The 23,521-nt window shown below is 37.4% G+C and overlaps 1 protein-coding gene across 3 annotated transcripts in view; it reads left to right on the forward strand.

Moving 5' to 3' along the window:
* LOC136855085 (transmembrane protein 117-like) overlaps window positions 1-23,521 on the forward strand; it is a 321,784-nt gene that overhangs the window by 217,053 nt on the left and 81,210 nt on the right. For all 3 annotated transcript variants that reach the window (XM_067131898.1, XM_067131907.1, XM_067131914.1), the window contains exon 3: window positions 21,121-21,203. In XM_067131898.1, the coding sequence (XP_066987999.1) occupies window positions 21,121-21,203 (83 nt within the window). The remainder of the gene's footprint in view (window positions 1-21,120; window positions 21,204-23,521) is intronic.

Genomic DNA, 23,521 nt, shown 5'->3' on the forward strand with positions numbered 1-23,521 from the left:
CGTTGCTGTCTTGAGAAGGACAGATTAAAGGGATACTGTCACAATCAAGCTTCCTTGAATGGCAATTCTCATACTTTACCCGTTGCTGTCTTGGGAGGACTTTGAAAAGACCCAGTAATAACCTTTGCTTGAACATGGCTAGTTATTCTTGAATTGTACTTGATGGCTAACGGCAAGATTGTCCGTTAATTACTTAATAAGCCATGCAACTGTCTGGCAGTTTTACTCAATAAACCATAATACAATCGTCTGTCAGTTTTACTTCATAACCCATCATGCAATTACTGTCAGTTTTACTTAATAACCCATAATGCAATTACTGTCAGTTTTACCTAATAACCCATAATGCAATTACTGTCAGTTTTACTTAATGACCCACCATGCAAATACTGTCAGTTTTACTTAATAACCCACAATGCAATTACTGTCAGTTTTACTTAATGACCCATAATGCAGTTACTGACAGTTTTACTTAACGACCCATAATGCAATTACTAACAGTTTTACTTAATGACCCATAATGCAATTACTGTCAGTTTTACTTAATGACCCATAATGCAGTTACTGTCAGCTTTACTTAATAACTCATAATGCAATTACTGTCAGTTTTACTCAACTAATGACCCATAATGCAATTACTGTCAGTTTTACTTAATGAACCATAATGCATTTACTGCCAGTTTTACTTAATAAACCATAATGCAATTACTGTCAGTTTTACTTAATGAACCATAATGCAATTACATTAGTTTTACTAATGACCCATAATGCAATTACTGTCAGTTTTACCTAATAACCCATAATGCAATTAATTTTACAATGATCCATTATGCAATTACAAATAATGCAATTACTGACAGTTTTACTGACCCATCAGTTTTACTTAATGACCCATAATGCAATTACTGTCAGTTTTACTGACCCATAATGAACTGTCAGTTTGACATTTACTGCCAGTTTTACTTAATAAACCATAATGCAATTACTGTCAGTTTTACTTAATGATGCATAATGCAATCACTGTCAGTTTTACTTAATAACCCATAATGCAATTACTGTCAGTTTTACTTGATAACCGATAATGCAAACTCCTGAAGAGGCAGTTAGTCTGTCTTTTTCGTTCTGTAATATTTTTCTTTAAGTTAATAATACATTCAGAAATAGACCGTAAAGGTTGATAGCCAACAAGCGAATGATAGTACCTTGTAAATCACATTTCCACTAACATTTCTGTTAATTAATTTCGTGCATTTGCTCAGTTCAAATGTAATTTAATTAATTTTTGATGAGATCCAGATTACCAAAGGTCATCGGAGTGGAATCTGGTATTGTTTACACCATCCAGATTTAATTTCAGTATGGATAGCAGCGTATGATTGGATTAAATGTAGATTTTTCTAAAAGCCAGGCAATTTTCCTTAAGTTTGACCTAATTAAGTCAGCCAAAATAATTTCGTAGGTCTTCAGAATTACAAATTTTTATCATAATGGCAAAAATAGTCCGTTTCACTTGTAATGCTACCTATCTTTGATATATTTTCTTGCGTGCATCTCCCAGTGTATGTATTAGATTAATTATATACGTAGCGTGTACCATAGTGCACATCACATGGTGTACTGTTTGCATTACTTAACGTTCTTTGCAGCGTCCCTTCGGTCCCTTGCTGCAACCCCTTTCATTCCTCTTACTGTACCTCCGTCATATTCTGTTTCTTTCATCTTACTTTCCACCCTCTCCTAACGATTGTTGCATAGTGCATCTGCCAGGTTTTAGTTTTCTGTAGAAGAAAATATTGAGAATGCTATTTGTCTGTCCATCCGCAGTTTTTGTGCCTGCCCTCAGATCTTAAAAACTACTGAGTCTAGAGGGCTGCAAATTGCTATGTTGATCATCCACTCTCCATTCATCAAACTCCTTGCTTAAATATTTGGAGACAAGAGGATGCCACAACTGAACATTCTGAGTAATAGCCGAGATAAAACGCCTAGAAAACTGGATTCGCTTTTGCTACAAAGCCCTGTAGTTCAAGACCAAGAGAGACAAGGTCTGCCCGATTGGATGGAGTCGCCTCCCTCCTGGGGTAACTACGTAGGCAATGACGTATCTTAGAGGTGCCCACTCATTACGGCAATTCACCTTCTGATGCAATAAGGAGGTAGACAAAGCTCCGCCTGCATGGGGGATTTTGGGGGAAGTGAGCAGACCTACCAATTGGGTGGAGTCGCCTCCCACCTGGGCTAACTACGTAGGCGATGATGTATCTTAGAGGTACCCACTCATTATGGCAATTCACCGCTGACGCAATAAGGTGGTAGACAAAGCTCCGCCTACATGGGGGATTTTGTGGGAAGTGAGCAGACCTACCAATTGGATGGAGTCGCCTCCCACCTGGGGTAACTACGTAGGCGATGATATATCTTAGAGGTACCCACTCATTATGGCAATTCACCTGCTGCTGCAATAAGGAGGTAGACAAAGCTCCGCCTACATGGGGGATTTGGGGGAAGTGAGCAGACCTACCAATTAGGTGGACTCGCCTCCCACATGGAGTAACATGTAGGTGGTAACGTATCTTAGAGGTACCCACTCGTTACGGCAATTCACCTGCTGACGCAATAAGGAGGTAGACAAAGCTCCACCTGCATGGACGATTTTAGGGGAAGTGAGCAGATCTCGTCTTTCTTGGCCTTGCTGTAGTTGACACTGACGACGAAACGGAAATACTACTGTACATCCAAACTATGAACCCCGTAAGGTGGTAGTGCTGTCAGTGCACCTCACGCGGTGCGCTGTAAGTATTGCTTAAGGTGCTTTGCAGCGTCCCTTCAGTTCCTAGCCTGCAACCTCTTTCATTCCTTTTACTGTACCTCCGTTCATATTCTCTTTCTTCCATTTTACTTTCCACCCTCACCAAACAATTGTTTAATATTGCAGCTTTGAGGTTTTCCTCGCGTTACACCTCTTAAATTTTTTTTACTCTCAATGTTCCTTTCAGCGCTGAAAAACCTCATAGGTACCAGTGCTTGGCCTTTGGCCTAAGTGTTATATTCCATTCCTTCCAATAACAGGTTCTTTTAAATCAAGAAATTAAAATTGGGTGTAAATCTGAAAGAAGCTTCGTGCCTGTGTGACATCGCTTCAGCCAACATGCGTGACTTCAATCGAGATATTAATATTGGCTACCCGACGATATATTTAGCAGCAAATTGTTAATGGATCGTAGAAAACGTGTTCGTGTGACGCCAGATTTGGGGTGATTGGGTCCGTTAAGTGAGTTTACTTCATTTTTGTTCATATTTTCTATTTTGTTCTTGGTAGTCTCAAAGAGAATGTTGTTTGTGAGATTATATATATATATATATATATATATATATATATATATATATATATATATATATGTATGTATATGTATATATACATATATATGTATGTATATAGATTTTCAGTGATAAGCCAGTCTCTATAAACAGGGGCTGGCTAAATTGAAAAATACAGTGTAAAGGCCAGTGACTCAGTCATACGTTAACTCGTGAATCGTAGATAAAGCCGTGGTGCAAAAAACGTCCATAACTAAAGCCGTTTTATACATTGTATGGCTCATATATATGCTGTATGTGTGTATGTATATATATATATATATATATATATATATATATATATATATATATATATATATATATATACACATTTGAAAATCAACACAGAATTATACGAAACCTTTATTATTCCCTTATTATCACAGCTGGTAACTAGAGCTATAAGCTACGGCATTTCAAAATATCGAGTTGTCATACACTTAGACGAAACTTTAGATGTTAAGCCCATATCACGTTTGCTTTCATTTTAATTTCCATAAAAAATTAATTACAATGGTCACAAAAATAGCAAATGGGTCTTCTCCAATTTCCCGCTTTTGTGCAATATTTCCCTTTGTTTCTTTTTTCTTCTTATACTTACAGTTATCCTGTATAACTCATCGAGGCGACTGGCTTAGTTCTGTTCCACTTGATCTCAAATATCGTTTAAAAAAAAAAAGGGAAAATGATAATGATGAGTTGTGAAATATCCCCAGATGTTGGATTGCAAAGATTTTTAAACGGGAATTTATCTACGAGTATGTTGAGATAAGCGAATCATCACTGATTTTTATCTTTAAATGTTCCTCGCTGTCGAATTTATCAGTTCCAGAGGTCCTTTATTCCTCATAACGTTGGACTGTGGAACAATCTCCCTGAGGATGTCGTGCAATTGGAACTTCAGAAGTTCAAGCGAAGATGCAATGCATTACTACAGTACAATTCCCTTGGTATTTATAATTTACTTGCATTTTTATTTATTTATTTATTTATTTATTTATTTATTTATTTATTTAGTGTTTTCCTAATAACTGTTCTCCTTCTGCATTTTCCATTACCTCCTGTTACTTCTTTCGTATGGATTTCAAGTCAATGGCCCCTGTGGGCCTGTTCCGTATGAATAGGGTTCATCTTCTGAATAATAATAATAATAATAATAATAATAATAATAATAGTAATTCATCTTTATCTTCGTCGTTCTCATCGTTAAGCGGATATTCACTTTATTGTTATCTTTCCTGTCTCCGTCGTTATCTTCTTCGAAGCATTCACTCTACAGGTCATTTGAGGACGTGAATATATCTCGCCCAACTTGGATGTCAAACTTAATTAATGACAGCGCCATGGGAAGCGGAAAAGAAAAAAAACAATAAAAAGAAGTCATGCCTTCATTAATTTTCGTCTTTTTTCCAGAGCCTTTAGAAATTCCCTCCAGTTCTCCTGCATGGTTATAATCTCCCCATTTTCCTCCTTTGTTGATTCTTTGAGGTCCTTCCCCACCCCTACCCAGCCCATACGCCCACCCCACCACCCACAACCCATCACCTATCACCCATCACCCACCACCCCACCCCATGTACATTTAAACCTCAACGCACAAAATTATATGGAACGTTTATTTTTCCATTATTATCACGGTTGGTAACAAAAACTAGGAGCCATTTCTCTTTTAAAATATCGAATTCTCGTACAATTAGACGAAATTTTAGAAGTGGGTCCATATCATGTTCTCTTTCATTGTAATTTCCACAAAAAAAAAAAAAAAAAAATTCCAGTGGTCACAAAAACAGTAAATGTGTCTGCTCCAATTTCCTGCTTTTGTGTAAAATTACCCTTTGTTTCTTTTCTTCCTGTACTTCCAGCCATCTTCTATATCTTATCGGGGTGACTGGCTGTATTCTGTTTCATTGAATCTCCAATACCGTTTCGGAAGAATAAGAAAAAACGACAAGGTGATGATAATGAGTAGCCAAATATCCCCAGATATTAAATTACCAAGATTTGTAAAGTGGGAATTTTGTCTATCTAGACACAAGCGAATCGTCAACGTATTTTTATTTATCGAATCGCCTTCATTATCTGAAAGGAAAGTCTTTATCGAACGCTTTCAACTTACGGGTCATTTGAGGACGTGAATATCTCTCTCCCAACTTAGATGTCAGACTTAATTAATGACAGCGACATGGAAAACGGAAGAGAAAAAATTAATAAAAAAGAAGTCATGAGCGTGCCTACATTAATTTTCTTCTTTTTCCAGAGCCTTTAGAAATACTCTCCAGTTCTCCCGCATGGTTATAATCTCCCCATTTTCCTCCTTTGTTGATTGTACCTTCTCTCTTCTTTTTTTATCCCTTGGTAACAAGGTTCCTTTCTTTGAGGTCTTCGCCCCCCTAGCCAGTCCATAACCCCAATCCACCCCAGCCACCCACCCACCCCATCTCAGAATGTGAAGTCATACACGAAGAACTTACCAAGAGATGAAATAACTTTAAATCTCTCTCTCTCTCTCTCTCTCTCTCTCTCTCTCTCTCTCTCTCTCTCTCTCTCTCTCTCTCTCTCGTCCCTTATCCTTAAATCATGGCTTGCTTTTTTCATCGTCGAAAAGTTGCTAATTAGATCTTTTATATTAACTTTCAGCTGAGATTTCATTCAGCAAGGCATTCTATATTTAATTCTTGATACGTTACGAGGTGGGATTTTGTTCGTGATTCCTAAGAAAGAGAGAGAGAGAGAGAGAGAGAGAAGAGAGAGAGAGACAGACAGACAGACAGACAGACAGACAGAGACTGGTAGCCGAACCTTTGAACAATGAGTCAAGTAATCTGGGAGATTATAACTTTGAAAGAAGGAGCTACTTTGTTTTAAGACTGACTTTGTTTTAAGACTGACAAAGGGGAAAAAGAATCAAAGAAGAATTGAAGAATCAAAGCAATCAACAATAAAAAATGCGCCGAAGTCTCTTCGGCGCAATCGGGTTATCTACAGTATATGAGCCGCGGCCCATGAAGCTTTCAGCCACCGCCCGGTGGTGGCCTGTCGTATAGCATTGCCAAACGCACGATAATGGCTAACTTTAACCTTAAATAAAATAAAAACTACTAAGGCTAGAGGGCTGCAATTTGGTATGTTTGATGACTGGAGGGTGGATGATCAACATACCAATTTGCAGCCCTCTAGCCTAAGTAGTTTTTTTTTCTTTTAGATCAAATGAATCCAGTGGCCGAAGAGGTAGTAACAGGAAAACTAATTCGTCACAAAGATCAATTTTCTTCACTTCCCTTCCCGGGCTTCTCTCTTTTTATTTTTCATTTTCTTTCATTTCTCTAGGTATCATTTCTTTGCGGTGACAGTTAAGAAGGCTTCACCATTCTTCTTCTTTCTATGAAAGGATGCCTTGTATAGAAATGAGAGTAACCAACAAAAAGAAGTATTTTAAAACACTGAAGGTGAATCGGATGGGTTAAGAGACAAACAGAAAAATTTTAATTTATCACAAAGGTCACTTTTCTTGACTTTCCTTTAGATAATTCTTTCTCTTTTCAATTTTCATTTTTCATTCATTTCTCTGGATGTCATTTCTTTGAACTGATAGTTAAGAAGGCTTCAAAATTTTTCTTCTCTCTGTAAAAGAATGACCTCTATAGAAATGAAAGCAGTCAACCAAAAGGCATATTTTAAATCAAGTGAATCCTATGACAGAGGAGACAAACAGAAGTTTAATTCACCACAAAGGTCAATTTTTTTCACTTTCCTTCACGAACTTCTCTCTCTCTCTCTCTCTCTCTCTCTCTCTCTCTCTCTCTCTCTCTCTCTCTCTCTCTCTCTCTCTCTCTCTTTATCTTTCATTTTCATCCATTCCTTCAGGTGTCGGGGCGGCAAAAACAAAGAGGAATCAGAGCGACATTTTTGGTACATTAGTCGAACTTGGGTCGGGAGACTGATGGAGCGAAACAGAGTTCTAGAGAATTTTTTTTTCTCTCTCGACTCCACAACTTTTCCCTCCTCCGCCCTCTCTCACCCCACCCCCCCCATTTCCCCCTCTCTTCTACAAACTTTGACGCTCCGTCTACCCTCGCCCCAACTTCCCTCTCCCCCAGGAGGAAAACAAGGCGCAACCCCCGGGGGTAACAAAAATGGGGGAAGGGTTTCGGTACCTCCTTGGGGTTTTGGTCGTAAGGAGGTAGAGATGGAGTTGGAGACTGTGGTAGTAGTGGGGTGGAGGTAGTGATGGAGCAGGGATAGTCAAAGTTTGTTACGGGCCGCGTTCCAAAAGTTGATGGCGTCGCCTTTTTAAGCCTCTGTTAGTTCTGCCGCTCGTGTTTGTTCGTACGGCCGTGATTCTTTCAACCTTCCTACCGACCTATGTCGACGGAGAACCCGTAGGTGGGTAGTGCCGTCAGTGCAGCTCATGCGGTGCACGGTAGGCATTACTTAAGGTTCTTTACAGCGTGCTTTCGGGCCCTAACTGCAAACCCTTTTATTCCTTTTACACTACCTCCGCCTATATTCTTTCTTCCATCTTACTTTCCACCCTCTCCTAACAATTTTTCAATAGTGCAACTGCGAGGTTTTCCTCCTGTTACAACTTACAAACCATTTTACTGTCAATATCCGTCTCAGCGCTGAATGACTTTATAGGTCCCAAGCGCCTGGCCTTTGCCTAAATTCCATATTCTGTTCTATTCTGTCGACGGATAGGCATAAGCATTGAGGCAGGCGTTTGTATGTATTTTTGTTATTTTTACGTATTTGAATTTCAGTTTTGTCAGCAGAGGAAGTGAAATAAACTATTCTGTAATTTTTTGTTCTATTTGTTCGAATTTCCTTATATTTTTTGTTTACTTTGAGGCAGACGTTTTTATATATATATATTTATTGTTTTCACTTATTTGAATTTCAGCTTTGTTGGCAGAAGCAGTAAAGTAAACTTTTCTTAAATTTTTTTTTGTTTTATTTGTTCGACTTTTCTTATATTTTTTGTTTTCTTGATTCTACTAAACATTCGAACACATAATTACTTACATTTCTTGAACGTGGGATAATTTGTTTGCAAAATTGTTATTAAGAATGATGGAGATAAAATAAAATATAGTAATAGAGTTTAATTTAATTACACATACTGAGAGAGAGAGAGAGAGAGAGAGAGAGAGAGAGAGAGAGAGAGAGAGAGAGAGAGAGAGAGTACACAAATAGAAAATAATTAAATATTTTTAAATAAACAAGCATACAAGGGGAAAAGTTCTTCCCACACACACACACACACACACAGACACAGACAAGAGAGAGAGAGAGAGAGACACATATAGAAAATTAAATCTTCTTAAATAGACAAACGTGTTTGTAGAGAAGACTGGGTAAAACAGGAACAGTTCTTCAGAGAGAGAGAGAGAGAGGGAGAGAGAGAGGTAAAATAGGAACAGTTCTTCACACAGACAAAAACTGTGAGAGACATCAAAACTGGCATTAGGTAAAAATGCACATTAGAAAAAGAAAGTGAACTTTCAAAGATAATAAATGAGAGGAAGTTCGCACCGGGGGCATAAAGACTTGGACCCTAAAAATCTCTCTCTCTCCCTCTCTCTCTTTCTCTCTTCCTCTCTCATAAGCAAGGGTTACGTAACGCTCTGAGAAAAGCATTTCAGAAGAATTAAAGTTTATCGCGGTATTTGTTTCACGTCTTTTCTTTTAAGATTTTTTTTTTTAAGTTTTGTTTGTCTTGTATAGTTTGCATCGTATTTTTAGTCTTATTACGACCAGCCGTTGTTTTTATTATTTCCCTATTATCTGCTATTTATTTCTCTCCGTCAACTTGATTTTACTATTTTTTTTAAGACTATGAAGAATAGTCTTGTTCTTTAAAGATAAAGACAAAATGAGACTCCCTTCTTGACTTTATTTTGAACAATATATCAAAATTTACACTCAAGAAATGGGTCCTATGTTAACCCTTTACTTTTGTTATTATGTCCATTGCGTCCACTTCCTCTTGTGTTTTATTATGCCATTCCGACTTTTCAAATATCTCTTTCATTGTTCTCAAATAGTTTTGTTGTTTCTACGTTTCATCCAGTCCACCCTTCCATTTCCTTTTCTTCTCTTGTCTCTGCTGTCCTTTTTCGGAAGGCTGTCTCTTATTATTTTTAATCCTCATTTCTTCCAGGTGATTCCCATTTCCTTTTTTGGCTTGGTCTCTTTTTCTTGACTTTAGCCAATGATACGGAGCTCAAGCTTCCCATCCCAGTTTTTTTGTATTTTATATTTATTTTTGTGTGTTTTTTTCAGGGGCTTAATGGATACTCTCCATCCCTGTTTTTCTGTATAGTTTTTTTCTAGTTGACCCTCCTCTGAACAAATGTGTAGTCTCAAGGGTAAAAGATGTTGGTGGGGTTTAGAAGGGTGTGTATGGGGTTGAAGTCGGATTAAGTGCGTAAACCTCGAGCAAAATCCTCTATGTCTTCCATTCCGTTGACGTCAGAGTTTTATCAAATTGACAGAGCTCATAATTTATGTTTTCTTTTCTAATAACTGGTCCGCTGCATGGTCGCTAGTGTTGTGACATGCCGTTCAGATGCCGCGAGTTCGCTCCTCCCCCAAGGCGATGAAAAAATCACTGGCTCTGTATTAGGATCAGTTACTGCTGCAGTGTGAGGTCTGCGGTGGGAGGTCGAAACCAACATTCTTTGGAGGCTTGAATTTCAAGTCAATGGCCCCTGTGTGCTTGTTCCATGGAAATAGGTTTCATCTACCATAATAATAATAATAATAATAATAATAATAATAATAATAATAATAATAATAACAACTGATCTTTTCTTTCAGTATTTCCCGTTACCTTCTGTTACTTCTTTCAAGTGAACGCCCTAATCTTTGGAAGCGTGAATTTTAAGTCGATGGCCTCTGTGGGCTTGTTCCATATGAATAGGGTTCATCTGCTGAATAATAATAATAATAATAATAATAATAATAATAATAATAATAATAATAATAATAATAATACTTAAAGAATCATATAATACTGTATTTTGATATTCTATATAAAAATAAAACAAGTGATCAGTCATCTATGGACATAACAAGCAAGCAAGAAGTGCGCCGAGGGTTCTTCGGCTCAATCGAGTTTTCTGTACAGCTTATAATCAAGGCCGCCGAAAATAGATCTATCTTTCGGTGTTCTCGGTATATGGCTGTTTAAGCCGCGGCGCCCATGAAACTTTAACCGCGGCCCGGTGTGGCCTGTCCAATATCGTTGCCAGACGCACTATTATGGCTAACTTTAACCTTAAATGGAATAAAAACTACTGAGGCTACAGGGCTGAAATTTGGTATGTTTGATAATTGTTGGGGGGGGGGGGGATGATCAACATACCAATTTGCAGCCCTCTAGCCTCAGTAGTTTTTAAGATTGAGGGCGGACAGAAAAGGTGCAGACGGAGAGACAAAGCCGGCACAATAGTTTTCTTTTACAGAAAACTAAAAACGAGCCCTGTATCTCGGCCATGAAAGCTGGAATGGACAGATACAAATCATCATGACGTCAGAATTGAAGAATAATATTTCATACACGTGAGCATTACCTTGATCTAAGTGCCATTTCCATGCTCGTGTCTGCCAAAATCCTTTGCGCACAGAGGTACACGGCCTCAGTCATTTTACTATTGGTCGGATGAGTAGCTCCAAATCAATTTGTTGATTTTCCGTAGGCGTAAGCTTCTTATACAACTGCTCAAACGTACGATTCTTTGTGGATCAGGCTTAGGAAAAATTAAAAACACGAGAAGATTTTTCTGAGAGGGCAGTGATGATTAGATTAATGGATTTAAGTGAAGAACTTCTGATTTAATATAGACGTGTATGTAAGGCATAAAAACACGCCAATCATCACTGCTCTGGTAGGCCTATATGATTTAACAAGATCGCATGAAAAATTTCGAGTTTTCTGCATACGAGTATCAGTGCTTTATTTAGGCATAAGGGCTGTTATGGGAGTGTGGTAGGTTTCGTTTAGGAGTTTATAATCACCACATTTGCTTGATGCATATATATATATATATATATATATATATATATATATATATATATATATATATATATATATATATATATATATATATATATATATATATATATATATATATATATATATATATTATATATTAGTTGAAAATTCATAGAAGTTTCATCCTAAACCTGTCAATGTTGGCTCTCTAAATTCGGATACAAATCTGTCTCCTTTTCTTTTAATCCGTGTTTAGAAAGGCAACATTTAAAAGTTTTGGGAGGAATTTTCTCAGTCAGACTTTATGAATTTTAAGCTCTCTCTCTCTCTCTCTCTCTCTCTCTCTCTTCTCTCTCTCTCTCTCTCTCTCTCTCTCTCTATATATATATATATATATATATATATATATATATATATATATATATATATATATATATATATATATATATATATTTATATTTATATGACTGTCATTCGATGGGCCGGAGTTCAATTCCCACGGCCGGCTGATGAAGAGTTAGAGGAATTTATTTCTGGTGATAGAAATTCATTTCTCGCTATAATGTGGTTCGGATTCCACAATAAGCTGCAGGTCCCGTTGCTAAGTAACCAATTGGTTCTTAGCCACGTAAAATAAGTCTAATCCTTCGGGCCAGCCCTAGGAGAGCTGTTAATCAGCTCAGTGGTCTGGTAAAACTAAGGTATACTTAACTTAACTTATATATATATATATATATATATATATATATATATATATATATATATATATATATATATATATATAATTCCAAAACAACATCTAATTCCAAGGCAGGGTCTCATCGTAGTAATCTCCTACCCCAGGGAGGTAGGAACCGACTTACAGGTAAAGAAAATATCCCACTCTTTCTCTCTCATATATATATATATATATATATATATATATATATATATATATATATATATATATATATATATATATATATATAATTTATACATATATAATTACATATATATGTATTGGTATGCGTATATATATATATACATTATGCATATGTAAATATGTGTATGTGTATATGTATATATATATATATATATATATATATATATATATATATATATATATATATATGAGAGAAAGAGCGGGATATTTTCTTTACCTGTAAGTTGGTTCCCTCCCTCCCGGGGGTAGGAGATTACTACGATGAGACCCTGCCTTGCGTGGATTAGATGTTGTTTTACCACAGTTATTTTAAACAGGGATATTAGATCAGACTCCATGTTTTCAGGTATTTATTTATTTATTTATTTATTTAGAGAGAGAGAGAAAGAGAGAGTTACAAGGAGCTACAAGGATTAGGATGTCTCAAAGACTTATTAGTCCATCCGCGGAGACATCATGTGCTCACTTATCACTAGGAGCAGGCTTTACTATTCATTCACAGTGTGCTAATGATTTTGTCTACCTTTCTTTTAAAATCTTCCACACTGTTGGTGTTTACACCTTCTGGTAGCAATTTATTCAGTGTCACACATCTTTTATGTAAGGAAGTTCCCACAATGAGATGTGTTGTATCTCTTCAGTTCTAATTTCCATCCATTATTTCCTGTCTGGTTTTTGTTTAATGTGAAGAGGTTACTGTCTACTTTTGTTATGCCATTCAATACTTTGAATGTTTCTATTAGTTGTTCTCGCAATCGTCGTGTTACTAAGCCATACATGTTCAGGCTGTCTAGTCGTCTTTGGTAACCTGTTTGCCTGATGGATGGAATTAACTTTGTGGCTCTTGCTTGTACCCCTTCTAATCCATTTATGTCCTTTCTTAGTGTTGGTGACCAAAACTGTACTGCATATTCAAGATGAGGTCTAACCATTGATGTGTAGAGCTGCAGGACCGTTTCCTTGTTTCCTTATTTTAACTGCCTCTTTATGTATCTCACTAGTTTCTGTGCCTCCTTTTCAGCTTTTATGCACTTTTTGTGGATTTTATGTCCTTGGCAATAATGACTCCAAGGTTCTCTTCTTGTTCTGCACTATCTATGTCATCCCCAAGCAGCATGTAGTTGACATGAGGGCTGTTTTTTCCCATATGTAACACAATAAACTTATCCAAGTTAAAGGCATTTGCCATCTTTTTGACCACTCTCCTATTTTCCTTAGACCATTTCTTAAACTTTCCACTGTATCTGGGTCTGCTGCATTTACACCTAGTTTGGTGTCATCTGCAAATTTGGCTATCCTGCTAGTTAAGCCTACATCAGTGTCATTAATGTAAATCAAAAACAAGAGCGGGCCAAGGACAAAACCCTGAGGAACTCCGCTTGTCACATCTGCCTATTACGATTCTTCACCGTTTATTACGACTCTCTGTTTTCCATTAGTTAGCCAGCCTTCGATCTAATCTGCTATTTCTCCCAGAGAGAGAGAGAGAGAGAGAGAGAGAGAGAGAGAGAGAGAGAGAGAGAAGAGAGTCCCTTGTGGGAAGAGGGTTATCTCGTCGAGACCTTCTCGTTTTAATAATGGTATGGATTTGGACTGAGCAGTCGACATCCACGTCTGGTGTTTTTTTTTTTTTCTTCTGTTAGCCTGTTTCCTTTTCTTTCCAACATAACCGCAAACCACATCTGTCGACGAACAACTGGTTGCACAATTCTCTACTCAGGTCAGCAGATGCACACTGTTTCTTGGGTCATGTGCTCATATCCCACATAGTCCTGTTCGAGAATCGAACTCAGGTCATCCAGTTTGTGAGTTGAACAAATTACTATAACACCACAAGGCAGAAGGAGAGAGAGAGAGAGAGAGAGAGAGAGAGAGAGAGAGAGAGAGAGAGAGAGAGAGAGAGAGAGAGAGATTGACGGGTCCCTCGATTCCTGTCACTTAAAACCCTTTATTCTAATTTTTCCAGAGATATATGTGTTGTTCGTAAGGCTTCTCATATCTCATGCATCATATCTTTTATGCTTGCACTATTATTGGAATATTTTTCTTATGTTCAGAGGTCCGCATGTCCCGGATGTTTATCCTTCAGTAAAAGAAATGGCTTGAATTTGGTGTTTATTTTCATCCGGTAATGGCAACTGGTTTAAAAATAGACAGTTTCCACAAGCTATTTCAATAAGGACGTTCCGTTATCATCCTTTGACCTTGAGCCTCAGGAATTAGTGCGCTCTATTTTGCTGTTAATCTGGTCCTCTGGTATAGTGGTTAATGTCGTGGTATTCCACTCAGATGTCGTGGGTTCGCGTCTCCCCCAGGGAGATGAAAAATCACTGGCTCTGTATCATGATCAGTTATTGCTGCGGTGTGGGGTCTGCGGTGGGAGGTTGACAGCAACATTCTTTGGAAGCTTGATTTTCAAGTCAATGGCTCCTGTGGGCTTGTTCCATGTGAATAAGTTTCGTCTACTGAAATATAATAATAATAATAATAACATTCTTTGGGAGCTGGAATTTCAAGTCAATTGCCCCTGTGGTCTTGTTCCATATGAATAGGCTATATGAATAGGGTTCAACTTTGAATAATAATAATAATAATAATAATAATAATAATAATAATAATAATAATAATAATAATAATAATAATGGTGTCAAACTTCTGAGTTACCAGAAGTCTCCGTTCCCTCTACAGCAAAGGTATGGAACTATCTTCCTGGCTTTGTTGTTGATGCTGATGCTCATAAATTTAAGGGAGGCTGTAATGCCACGTCAGAGGGCCATTGCTTTAGGTTTTTGTACGCGTCTCTGTTTAAACATTTATATATTTAGTGTTGTTTATTAGCCTCTTCTTTCCTTTTGCGTTTTTTCATCTATACTACTACTACTACTACTACTACTACTACTACTGCTACTACTACTACTACTACTAATAATAATAATAATAATAATAATAATGATGATGATGATGATGATGATGACGATGGTGAAGAAATCCACAATGGTGTAAGCGTGAATATACATTAAAAATATATACAAAACTAGAGGTTTCAATAACCTGCTCTCATTTTGTAAATATTTTGAATATATACTTACACTTGCACCATTTCACCATTTTAATGACTCATGCCATTTTGAGATTTTTATGAATAAAATAATAATAATAATAATAATAATAATAATAATAATGAAGCACTGAAAACCTGGAACTTAACCCCGATGAAATAATGAAAGCATGAAATGACTGCAACACTTACCTCATCCAAAGCCTGCAGGGACGAAGGAAAAACAGGTACACCTACAGAACGCAAGAGGAAAATAACAGAAGAAGAAAAAAAAAACTTGGAAATTGCAAAGTACCTCCCAAGAAGACCTTAAAAACGACGACGGTAAGGAAAGGCGTGTCTCGTAAAAAACGCCACAGCCGTAATGGTTGCGAGGAAAGAACGGAGCTTCGTCTTTCTCGCTTTTTGCCTTTTTTTTCCCTTAGAGTAATTCCGGCAGCACTAAATAACAATCAAGATATGGAAGTAAAAGGGATGATAAAGGTGGGAAAAATGAACGCTATTCGTTAGTCGGTTTTCGTTGTATGAATTCAGATTTTGACTTCAGAAATAAAACGCTTATTTGATATCTGAGGGGCACCCGATGTATGTTACAGATACAAGTAAGGAATAAAAAAAAATACACGAATAAAACCCCGTTGTGGGGTAGTGCCGTCACTGCATCTCACTCGGTGCACTGAAGGCATTACTTAAGGTTCTTTGCAGCGTCCCTTCGGCCCCTGGCTGCAACCCCTTTCATTCCTTTTACTGTACCTCTGTTCATATTCTCTTTCTTCCATCTTTCTTTCCAGCCTCTCCTAACAATTGTTTCGTAGCGCAACTTCGAGGTTTTCCTCCTGCTACACTTTAAAACCATGTTACTCTCATTTCCCTTTCAGCGCTGAGTGGCCTCAGAGGTCCCAGTGCTTGGCCTTCGGGCTAGATTTAATATTCCATTCCATTCTATACATAAATAAAAATACTTCGTAACATGGTGAGTCAACACCTCAGTTTTCTATACCAGTTTTTAGAGGTGTTTGTGTACCTGCTTTTATTTGTGCGTGAGGCTCACACACTGTTCCATTCACACCTGTTTTGCGCGAACTCTGGCACCATCTGAGTATTAAGGCCCTTTCTTTCCAGTACCCCTTTCAAGCCGTCTGCCCACTACCCCGAGGGCTCCTCCTGCTCCCTCCTTCATGTCGGATTGTACTGTCTTCACCAAAAGTATCGTCCTCCATTCTTTCCACATGATCAAACCATTAAATTCAGGACATGCGACGGTGCATGCCATAGAGAGGTGAATGGGGTTTTTCGTGTGTGCAGGATGTTTGACGAGCTGTTGATGAGCCCTCTGAGAAGGTGTAAAAGGTATCTAATGTTGTGGGAGGTTTCTGCTTAGGAATTCTTCCAGGATTCAGTAGTTAAAGCATGAATGTGGGAGTGATTGGTTTTTCCCTTCAGTCACCCCTTGTTAAGGAAAAATTATAACTTTCCTATTTATCTATCTATATAGTATATATATGTATGTATGTATGTATATATATATATATATATATATATATATATATATATATATATATATATATATATATATATATATATATATATATATATATATATATATATATATATATACACACGTGTTATGTTATGTACACACACACACACATATATATGTGTGTGTGTGTGTTTAGTAACGTGCAGTACATATGAGGGTGTCTTAATATCTCACTCTGCAGGTTTTTCTCTTGCATGTTTCCAGTTTGCGTGCTTCTTTAAGTGTACCGCCTTGTACGCACGCACACACACATAAAAGCGATAATAGTGAAGCTGTCTGTGCATTTATTATTCATCCACCATTCTTAAGTTGAAGGGATTCTGTATTTGTTTTCATAATCCAAGAAAAGGTACAAGTTCTACTCTTTTTGGGAATATGGTTATTATCGCTGATATTTTCCCCTCCCTATGTTGTTCAGGGAGTAAGACCCAGTGCAGTGATTGCCTTATCATTAAGATATTCTAAAGTCAATAAGGGAAATCTGTGAATGAAATGTTTGGCAGTTTTACTCTAGTCCAATATTACACACGTGTTCAAGGCACAGCGAACGCCATTTTTACTTAATCATTCTTTTTCTTTTACTGTATTTTTAATATTTTTGTCGTCATTGTTCTCAAGTGGCATCCTGTTTTGTACTTGTTACGTTTTTTTTGTGTTTGTTTTTACTACGACAGTCGTTACTGTTATTATAGTAATATTCGCGCTGGAAGTCAAGTCTGACCTGTATAGATAAGCCTTGCCTAAAATCAAGCAAGAAATTTTTTTGTTTTTATTTCCACGCATGAATTATATCACTATCATTTTCATTCATTTCTGATAATGAAATAAATATTTGCTTTTATTGAATGCGCACATTATTCTCACAATCACTATTTTTTCCAGGAAGCCTTTGATGCCTAATGCATTTCTGAAGTAATGCATTTCGCCGACGGGACCAATTGTCATCCGCAGTGATCTTAAATTAATGCCTTTCTTTTCTAAGAGTAGCTTGAAAATCTAGAAGATAATTAAGAATGATGCGGATTCTTAATCCATTAGACTTGCTTCTTGTCTAGTATGCGTCCAAGCAATCCCAAAGCGTGTCACCAAGCATTTAGGTAACTTATCGTAAATATGTCACAAACACGTTAAATATTTTATATATATATATATATATATATATATATATATATATTTATATATATTACAGACATGTTGAATACAAGTCGTCAACTTATTAGTAGTCCTAACCAGTGCTTCTTAAGGTTATCCAGCTTTAACCAAAGATTTGTTCTCCATTCACTGTCGTTGGCTTGTTTTAACTCGTTTGTGATTATGGATGAGATAAGTTACTCTCAAAAGTTCACAAAGTTCTATATCTGGTAAGGAGGGATGGTACTCAAACATTCATACTATTGATATACACTCTTATCAACATCGATTTAAATAGCTACGTAGCTACCGAAATCCACTTCATCTTACAAAGATCTAAAAATAACTTGCTTCTTGATCTATTTTTGACATCTCGAAGGAAATATCCGAGTGTTTTTGAAGTTAATGGATATATCCAACAAATATATTTAATCGCTCTTAGTTTTCTGTAAAAGAAAACTCTTGAGATGGCTATTTGTCTGTCCGTCCGCACTTTTTCTGTCTGCCCTCAAATCTGTAAACTACTGAGGCTAGAGGGCTGCAAATTGGTATGTTGATCATCCACCCTCCATTCATCAAACATACTAAATTGCTGTCTTCTAGCCTCAGTAGTTTTTTTTATTTTATTTGAGGTTAAAGTTAGCCGTGATTGTGCGTTTGACACCCCAACAATACAGGCCACCACGGCCGGCTCAGAGTTTCATGGCCCATGGCTGAGAGTTTCATACAGTATTATACGCTGTACAGAAAACCCAATTCCCCCGAAGAAACTTCGGCGCACTTTTCACTTGTTTATAATTCAACCTGCTTTTGGAAACATCCAACTAAAGCAGCGAGAAATGTGTCCCATAAAAGCAACGAGATAGCAGAGAGAAAAAAAAGGGAAAGATGAAACACATCACAGACAAAGAAGTAACACGACTGCATCACTTCGGAAGTCGCCGGAGTCAACTTATCCGCAAGAAGTCCCTCGTCACTAGGAATACGTCTGCCGGGTCTAAGATCGAGTCCCTAGTTAGAAAGCCTCTGTGAGAGGGAAAGAGAGAGAGCGAGAGAGAGACAGAGAGAGAGAGAGAACAAACTGGAAGCACAATTGCTTGCTTTCAAAAGGCTGCTTTTCAATACGTCTCTCCTCCTCCATCTTTTCCCCCCTCCCCTCCTTCCTCCTGCTGCTGCTGCTGCTGCTGCTCCTCCTCCTCCTCCTCCTCCTCCTCCTCCTCCTGATGAAAGGAAGGTCGCTGCTTCTGCTGCTATTCGCGTAGTCGCTCTGCTTGCGCGAACGAATGTTCGGCGGAGTCCCTTTCCAAGAACGGCCGTCCTACTGTTTGTCCTTTTAAATAATGCACTGAGAGAAGAGACGAGGAGAGGAACCCAATACCTGAGGTCCCCGTTTTTTTTTTTTTTTTTTTTTTGACATTGTTCTACGGAACCGTCTGTATTTATCATCGTTGGTCCCCTCAATTTGTTCACCAAATGTCTCTGATATGTCATTTTTGCGGGTAGCACAGTCATCATATTTTATATATTTCCATTCTTCTCTTCTTAAGAAAGTTAACTATCATTCATTCTCCCTCATTTGCAACACGTTCACGCGCACTGAAAACCCTAGAATTAATATTTTTATTCCTTATCTGTCTTTTTCTCAGTATCATTAGAGGGTATGGGGCGTCAAATCCTTTACCCTCCACTTTTGCGTGACCTTAGGAAAAGAGGGTCCTCCGCCATTTTCATGGCATTTCCTCCCACGAAGGGGGTCAACCTTTGCTATGATACAGCTGCCCTGAAGTACATTTGCACTTTCTGTGGGCTGCACTTGGCTTTAAAAGAGAGAGAGAGAGAGAGAGAGAGAGAGAGAGAGAGAGAGAGAGAGAGACTCATCTATCGTTCAAGAGGCTCGCAGTCATCCACTAGAAGCTGCTCTGCATGGGATACGGTGCCTGACCTATATGAAAGCATGGAAAGCAAGTGGATGAAGAGAGACCAACCGTTAGGTTTGCTGTTCTTTTTTGGGTCCGGATTACTTTAAGAAGCTAATGCATTAATTTGGGGTGTGATCAAGTATGCCAAAGGGTTCATGAAGGTCCTTCCAATGGACTGATACATCTGAAAGTAAACATAACCTCTTGAACTATAGAACAAAGTCTTTTTGCATTGCATTTACTCATAATGTATACTGTAGACCTGCTACGATCTATACATTGTGAATTATAGATTGAATGAAGTTTACTTTGATAAATTATTATTTTTAAATCTGATGAAAGAGTTCTCTCTCGTGTTAGAAATCGAGTGTTTCGCCTCAAGAAGAAAGATATTACTGTTAAACGCAAGGTCATACGGGAACATTCTGTGGTGTCAGTTAACATCCGGTCACTAAACTTAGAGCTCTAAAGCCAGAAACCAGTTTATTTAATTCTGTAAACTAGCATCACAAATTAGGCATATCTAGTGACAAAACTGGAGGCAAGTGTATTGGTGCTCGTGAGACATCACTGTAACACATAAAGAAATAAAATTAGATTGCTACCTGGTCCAGAGTTCGGCATCAAGGTACACTGAACACAGTGGCAAAATACGTGTTCGTAAGAGACGCCTTAAACTTTTTCTCACGGGCCTTCATTATGTTTTGTAAATATATCCTTCATTTACGCTAGTTTTAGTTTTCTGAGAAGAAAACTGTTGTGCCGGTTTTGTCTGTCCGTCCGCACTTTTTTCTGTCCGCACTTTTTCTGTCCGCCCTCAGATCTTAAAAGCTACTGAGGCTAGTGGGCTGCAAATCGGTATGTTGATCATCCACCTTCCAGCCATCAGACATAATAAATTGCAGTCCTCTAGCCTTAGAATTTTTTATTTTATTTAAGGTTAAAGTTAGCCATTATCGTGCTTGTGGCAACGCAACAACACAGGCCACCACGGCCGGCTGAGAGTTTCATGGGCCGTGGCTCATACAGCATTATACCGAGACCGCCAGAAGGTAGAACTATTTTCGGTGGCCTTGATTATGCGCTGTACAGAAAACTTGATTGCACCGAAGAAATTTCCCCACATTTTTACTTGCTTATGAATCTTTCCTTCGTTTATTCTTCGTTGGTTAACCGACCTCTCCTTCTCCATTTCAGAATCGAACATCCCTGTTGTTGGAAATGTCTTCAGCTTCGTCTCGACCAAGTATCCAGACGAATGGTACTGGAGGATGATTAAGGTATGGCGTGTTTTTTTACCGGTTGAAATTAATTTTTTTTTTTTTAATCTAAAAGTCTCTCTCTCTCTCTCTCTCTCTCTCTCTCTCTCTCTCTCTCTCTCTCTTGAAATGCATACTCTTGAAAACAAAAAACATTTTAGTCTAACAATTTCATATTTTAGGTTTAAAGTTCAATATCTCTCGGATGTATAATTCTTGCATCATTCACGTTGAACGTACAAGTTTTATATTTTCCCGGGCGTTTTCCATTCGCAAAATTCTTAACTTAGTTATCAGTCTCAATTACCCACATTTTATCCATGTTGCCCGCCTTCCTGAATATGCTTTTGTATTGTATATTTTTATGTCTTTAGGTTTATGAAAACGCTTATCGTTTAACAAATCATTCATTTTTTAGGATTTTCTGTTATTGTTTGTGATTTTTTAAAATATTGCTTTGCTATAGCTGAGATTCCTTGAAAACATTGTAAATGTCAGATGTCAGTCCTCTCTCTCTCTCCCTCTCTCTCTCTCTCTCTCTCTCTCTCTCTCTCTCTCTCTCTCTCTCTCTGTATGTATATGTACCGTAGTTATGATAACAAAATCGAAATATGGTTTATTTTCATAATGTTAGAAGAACGTACTGTAAGATCTAATGATATAACCATTCACATTTCAGGATTTCGCTTGGTTTTCTTCGTGAATGTAATTTGTTACAATAATAATAACAATAATGATAATAATAATAACAATAATAATAATATTATTATTATTATTATTATTATTATTATTGAGTTAGGAAAAATTTTATTATAGCAAGTAATAGCAGTAGAAGTTGGGCACTCAATTTTAGCATATCATGGCCTCAAACCATCGTGTAAGAAACCAGAATAAAAGTGAAATAAATTATTTATTCGGTGAAAAGTAGATACAAGCTGATCGACTAATGGCCCTGTACGGGGGTAGTACCGTATGCGCACCTAATGCGGTGCACTGTAGGCATTACTTACGGTTCTTTGCAGCGTGCCTTCGACCCCTAGCTGCAACCCTTTCGTTCCTTTTACTGTACCTCCCTTCATAATCTCTTTCTTTCATCGTACTTTCCACCCTCTCTTAACAATTGATTCATAGTGCAACTGCGAGGTTTTCCTCCTGTTACACCTTTCAAAACTTTTACTGTCGATTTCCGTTTCAGCGCTGAATGACCTCATAGGTCCCAGTGCTTGGACTTTGGCCTAAGTTCTATTTTCAATTCAGTTATCGTATACAGGGAAGCAAATCTTCGAGACATTATGTAAAATGATTTCCGCGGTTGCACCATTCAAAACCAGTTAGATTAGATCGTTCAAGCTACATAGAAATTCGAATTTAGGCCCCTCAAGGCTGCTATAATTCCTATGTATGAGCCCCGTAAAAGAAGGGTGCTTGAAAAAATCTTAACGGTTTGTAAAACTTAAAACCCGTATGTTTATTATTAATATTATTATTCTTTGAAAAAATTTGAAACCCGTAATGGTTACTGCCTACAGTGTGCTTGAAGCGGCACACTGTGGCCATAACAACGCTAAAGGTTCTTCATTGTGTCTCTTCCGACCAGCTGATACTGCTCGCTGCCTTTTCCAGTTTATCTCCATTTCTTTCAGTCTTTTCCTACTTCTCCAGACTCCTTGCCTTTGAAATGAATCAGCACACAATAACGTGTTTAATAGAAATAAATTTCTACTTCACATCGAGATCGAACTCAAGATTCTCAAATGAGAGGCAAGGGCGCTACCAACTGAACCACACAGGTCCCATGTGAGGTAGAAATTTATTATCTTTATATCTTGCTCCATTCTTCACCTCTCGTTCAAGGCCTGTAAGGACTCCAGAAATTAGTCACTGCTCCCAGTGTAGCATTTGATAAATAATAATAATAATAATAATAATAATAATAATAATAATAATAATAATAATAATAATAATAATAATAATAAAAATCCTAGAATTCACTAACTTAGTTTGAATAATCACAAAGATTAAAAGTTCCGTAACCAAAGTTTTCTCTCTTCAATCTACCATGATGATTGTAAATCTCTTTCTACAAAACTCGAACTTCGTCTTTAGAAGTTAGCCTTTGAAATGATCGCATTAATATGAAATTATGTAGATTTTATTCCCCAGCTTGGTAAAACGACGTCGGTTTGTCTAAACATAAAAGACCTCGGGAGGTGTAAAGGTTTGTTTTCAAACTATTTGACGTAATAAGCTGTTAAATTGAAACTTACCTGTTTCCTTGGTAATTTAGTAATGGGGTCATGCCCTGATTTAATTAAGCAGGATGTCAGGGGAATGCTTCT

Source organism: Macrobrachium rosenbergii, chromosome 3 (assembly GCF_040412425.1).
Source record: "Macrobrachium rosenbergii isolate ZJJX-2024 chromosome 3, ASM4041242v1, whole genome shotgun sequence".
NCBI classification, from domain to species: domain Eukaryota; kingdom Metazoa; phylum Arthropoda; class Malacostraca; order Decapoda; family Palaemonidae; genus Macrobrachium; species Macrobrachium rosenbergii.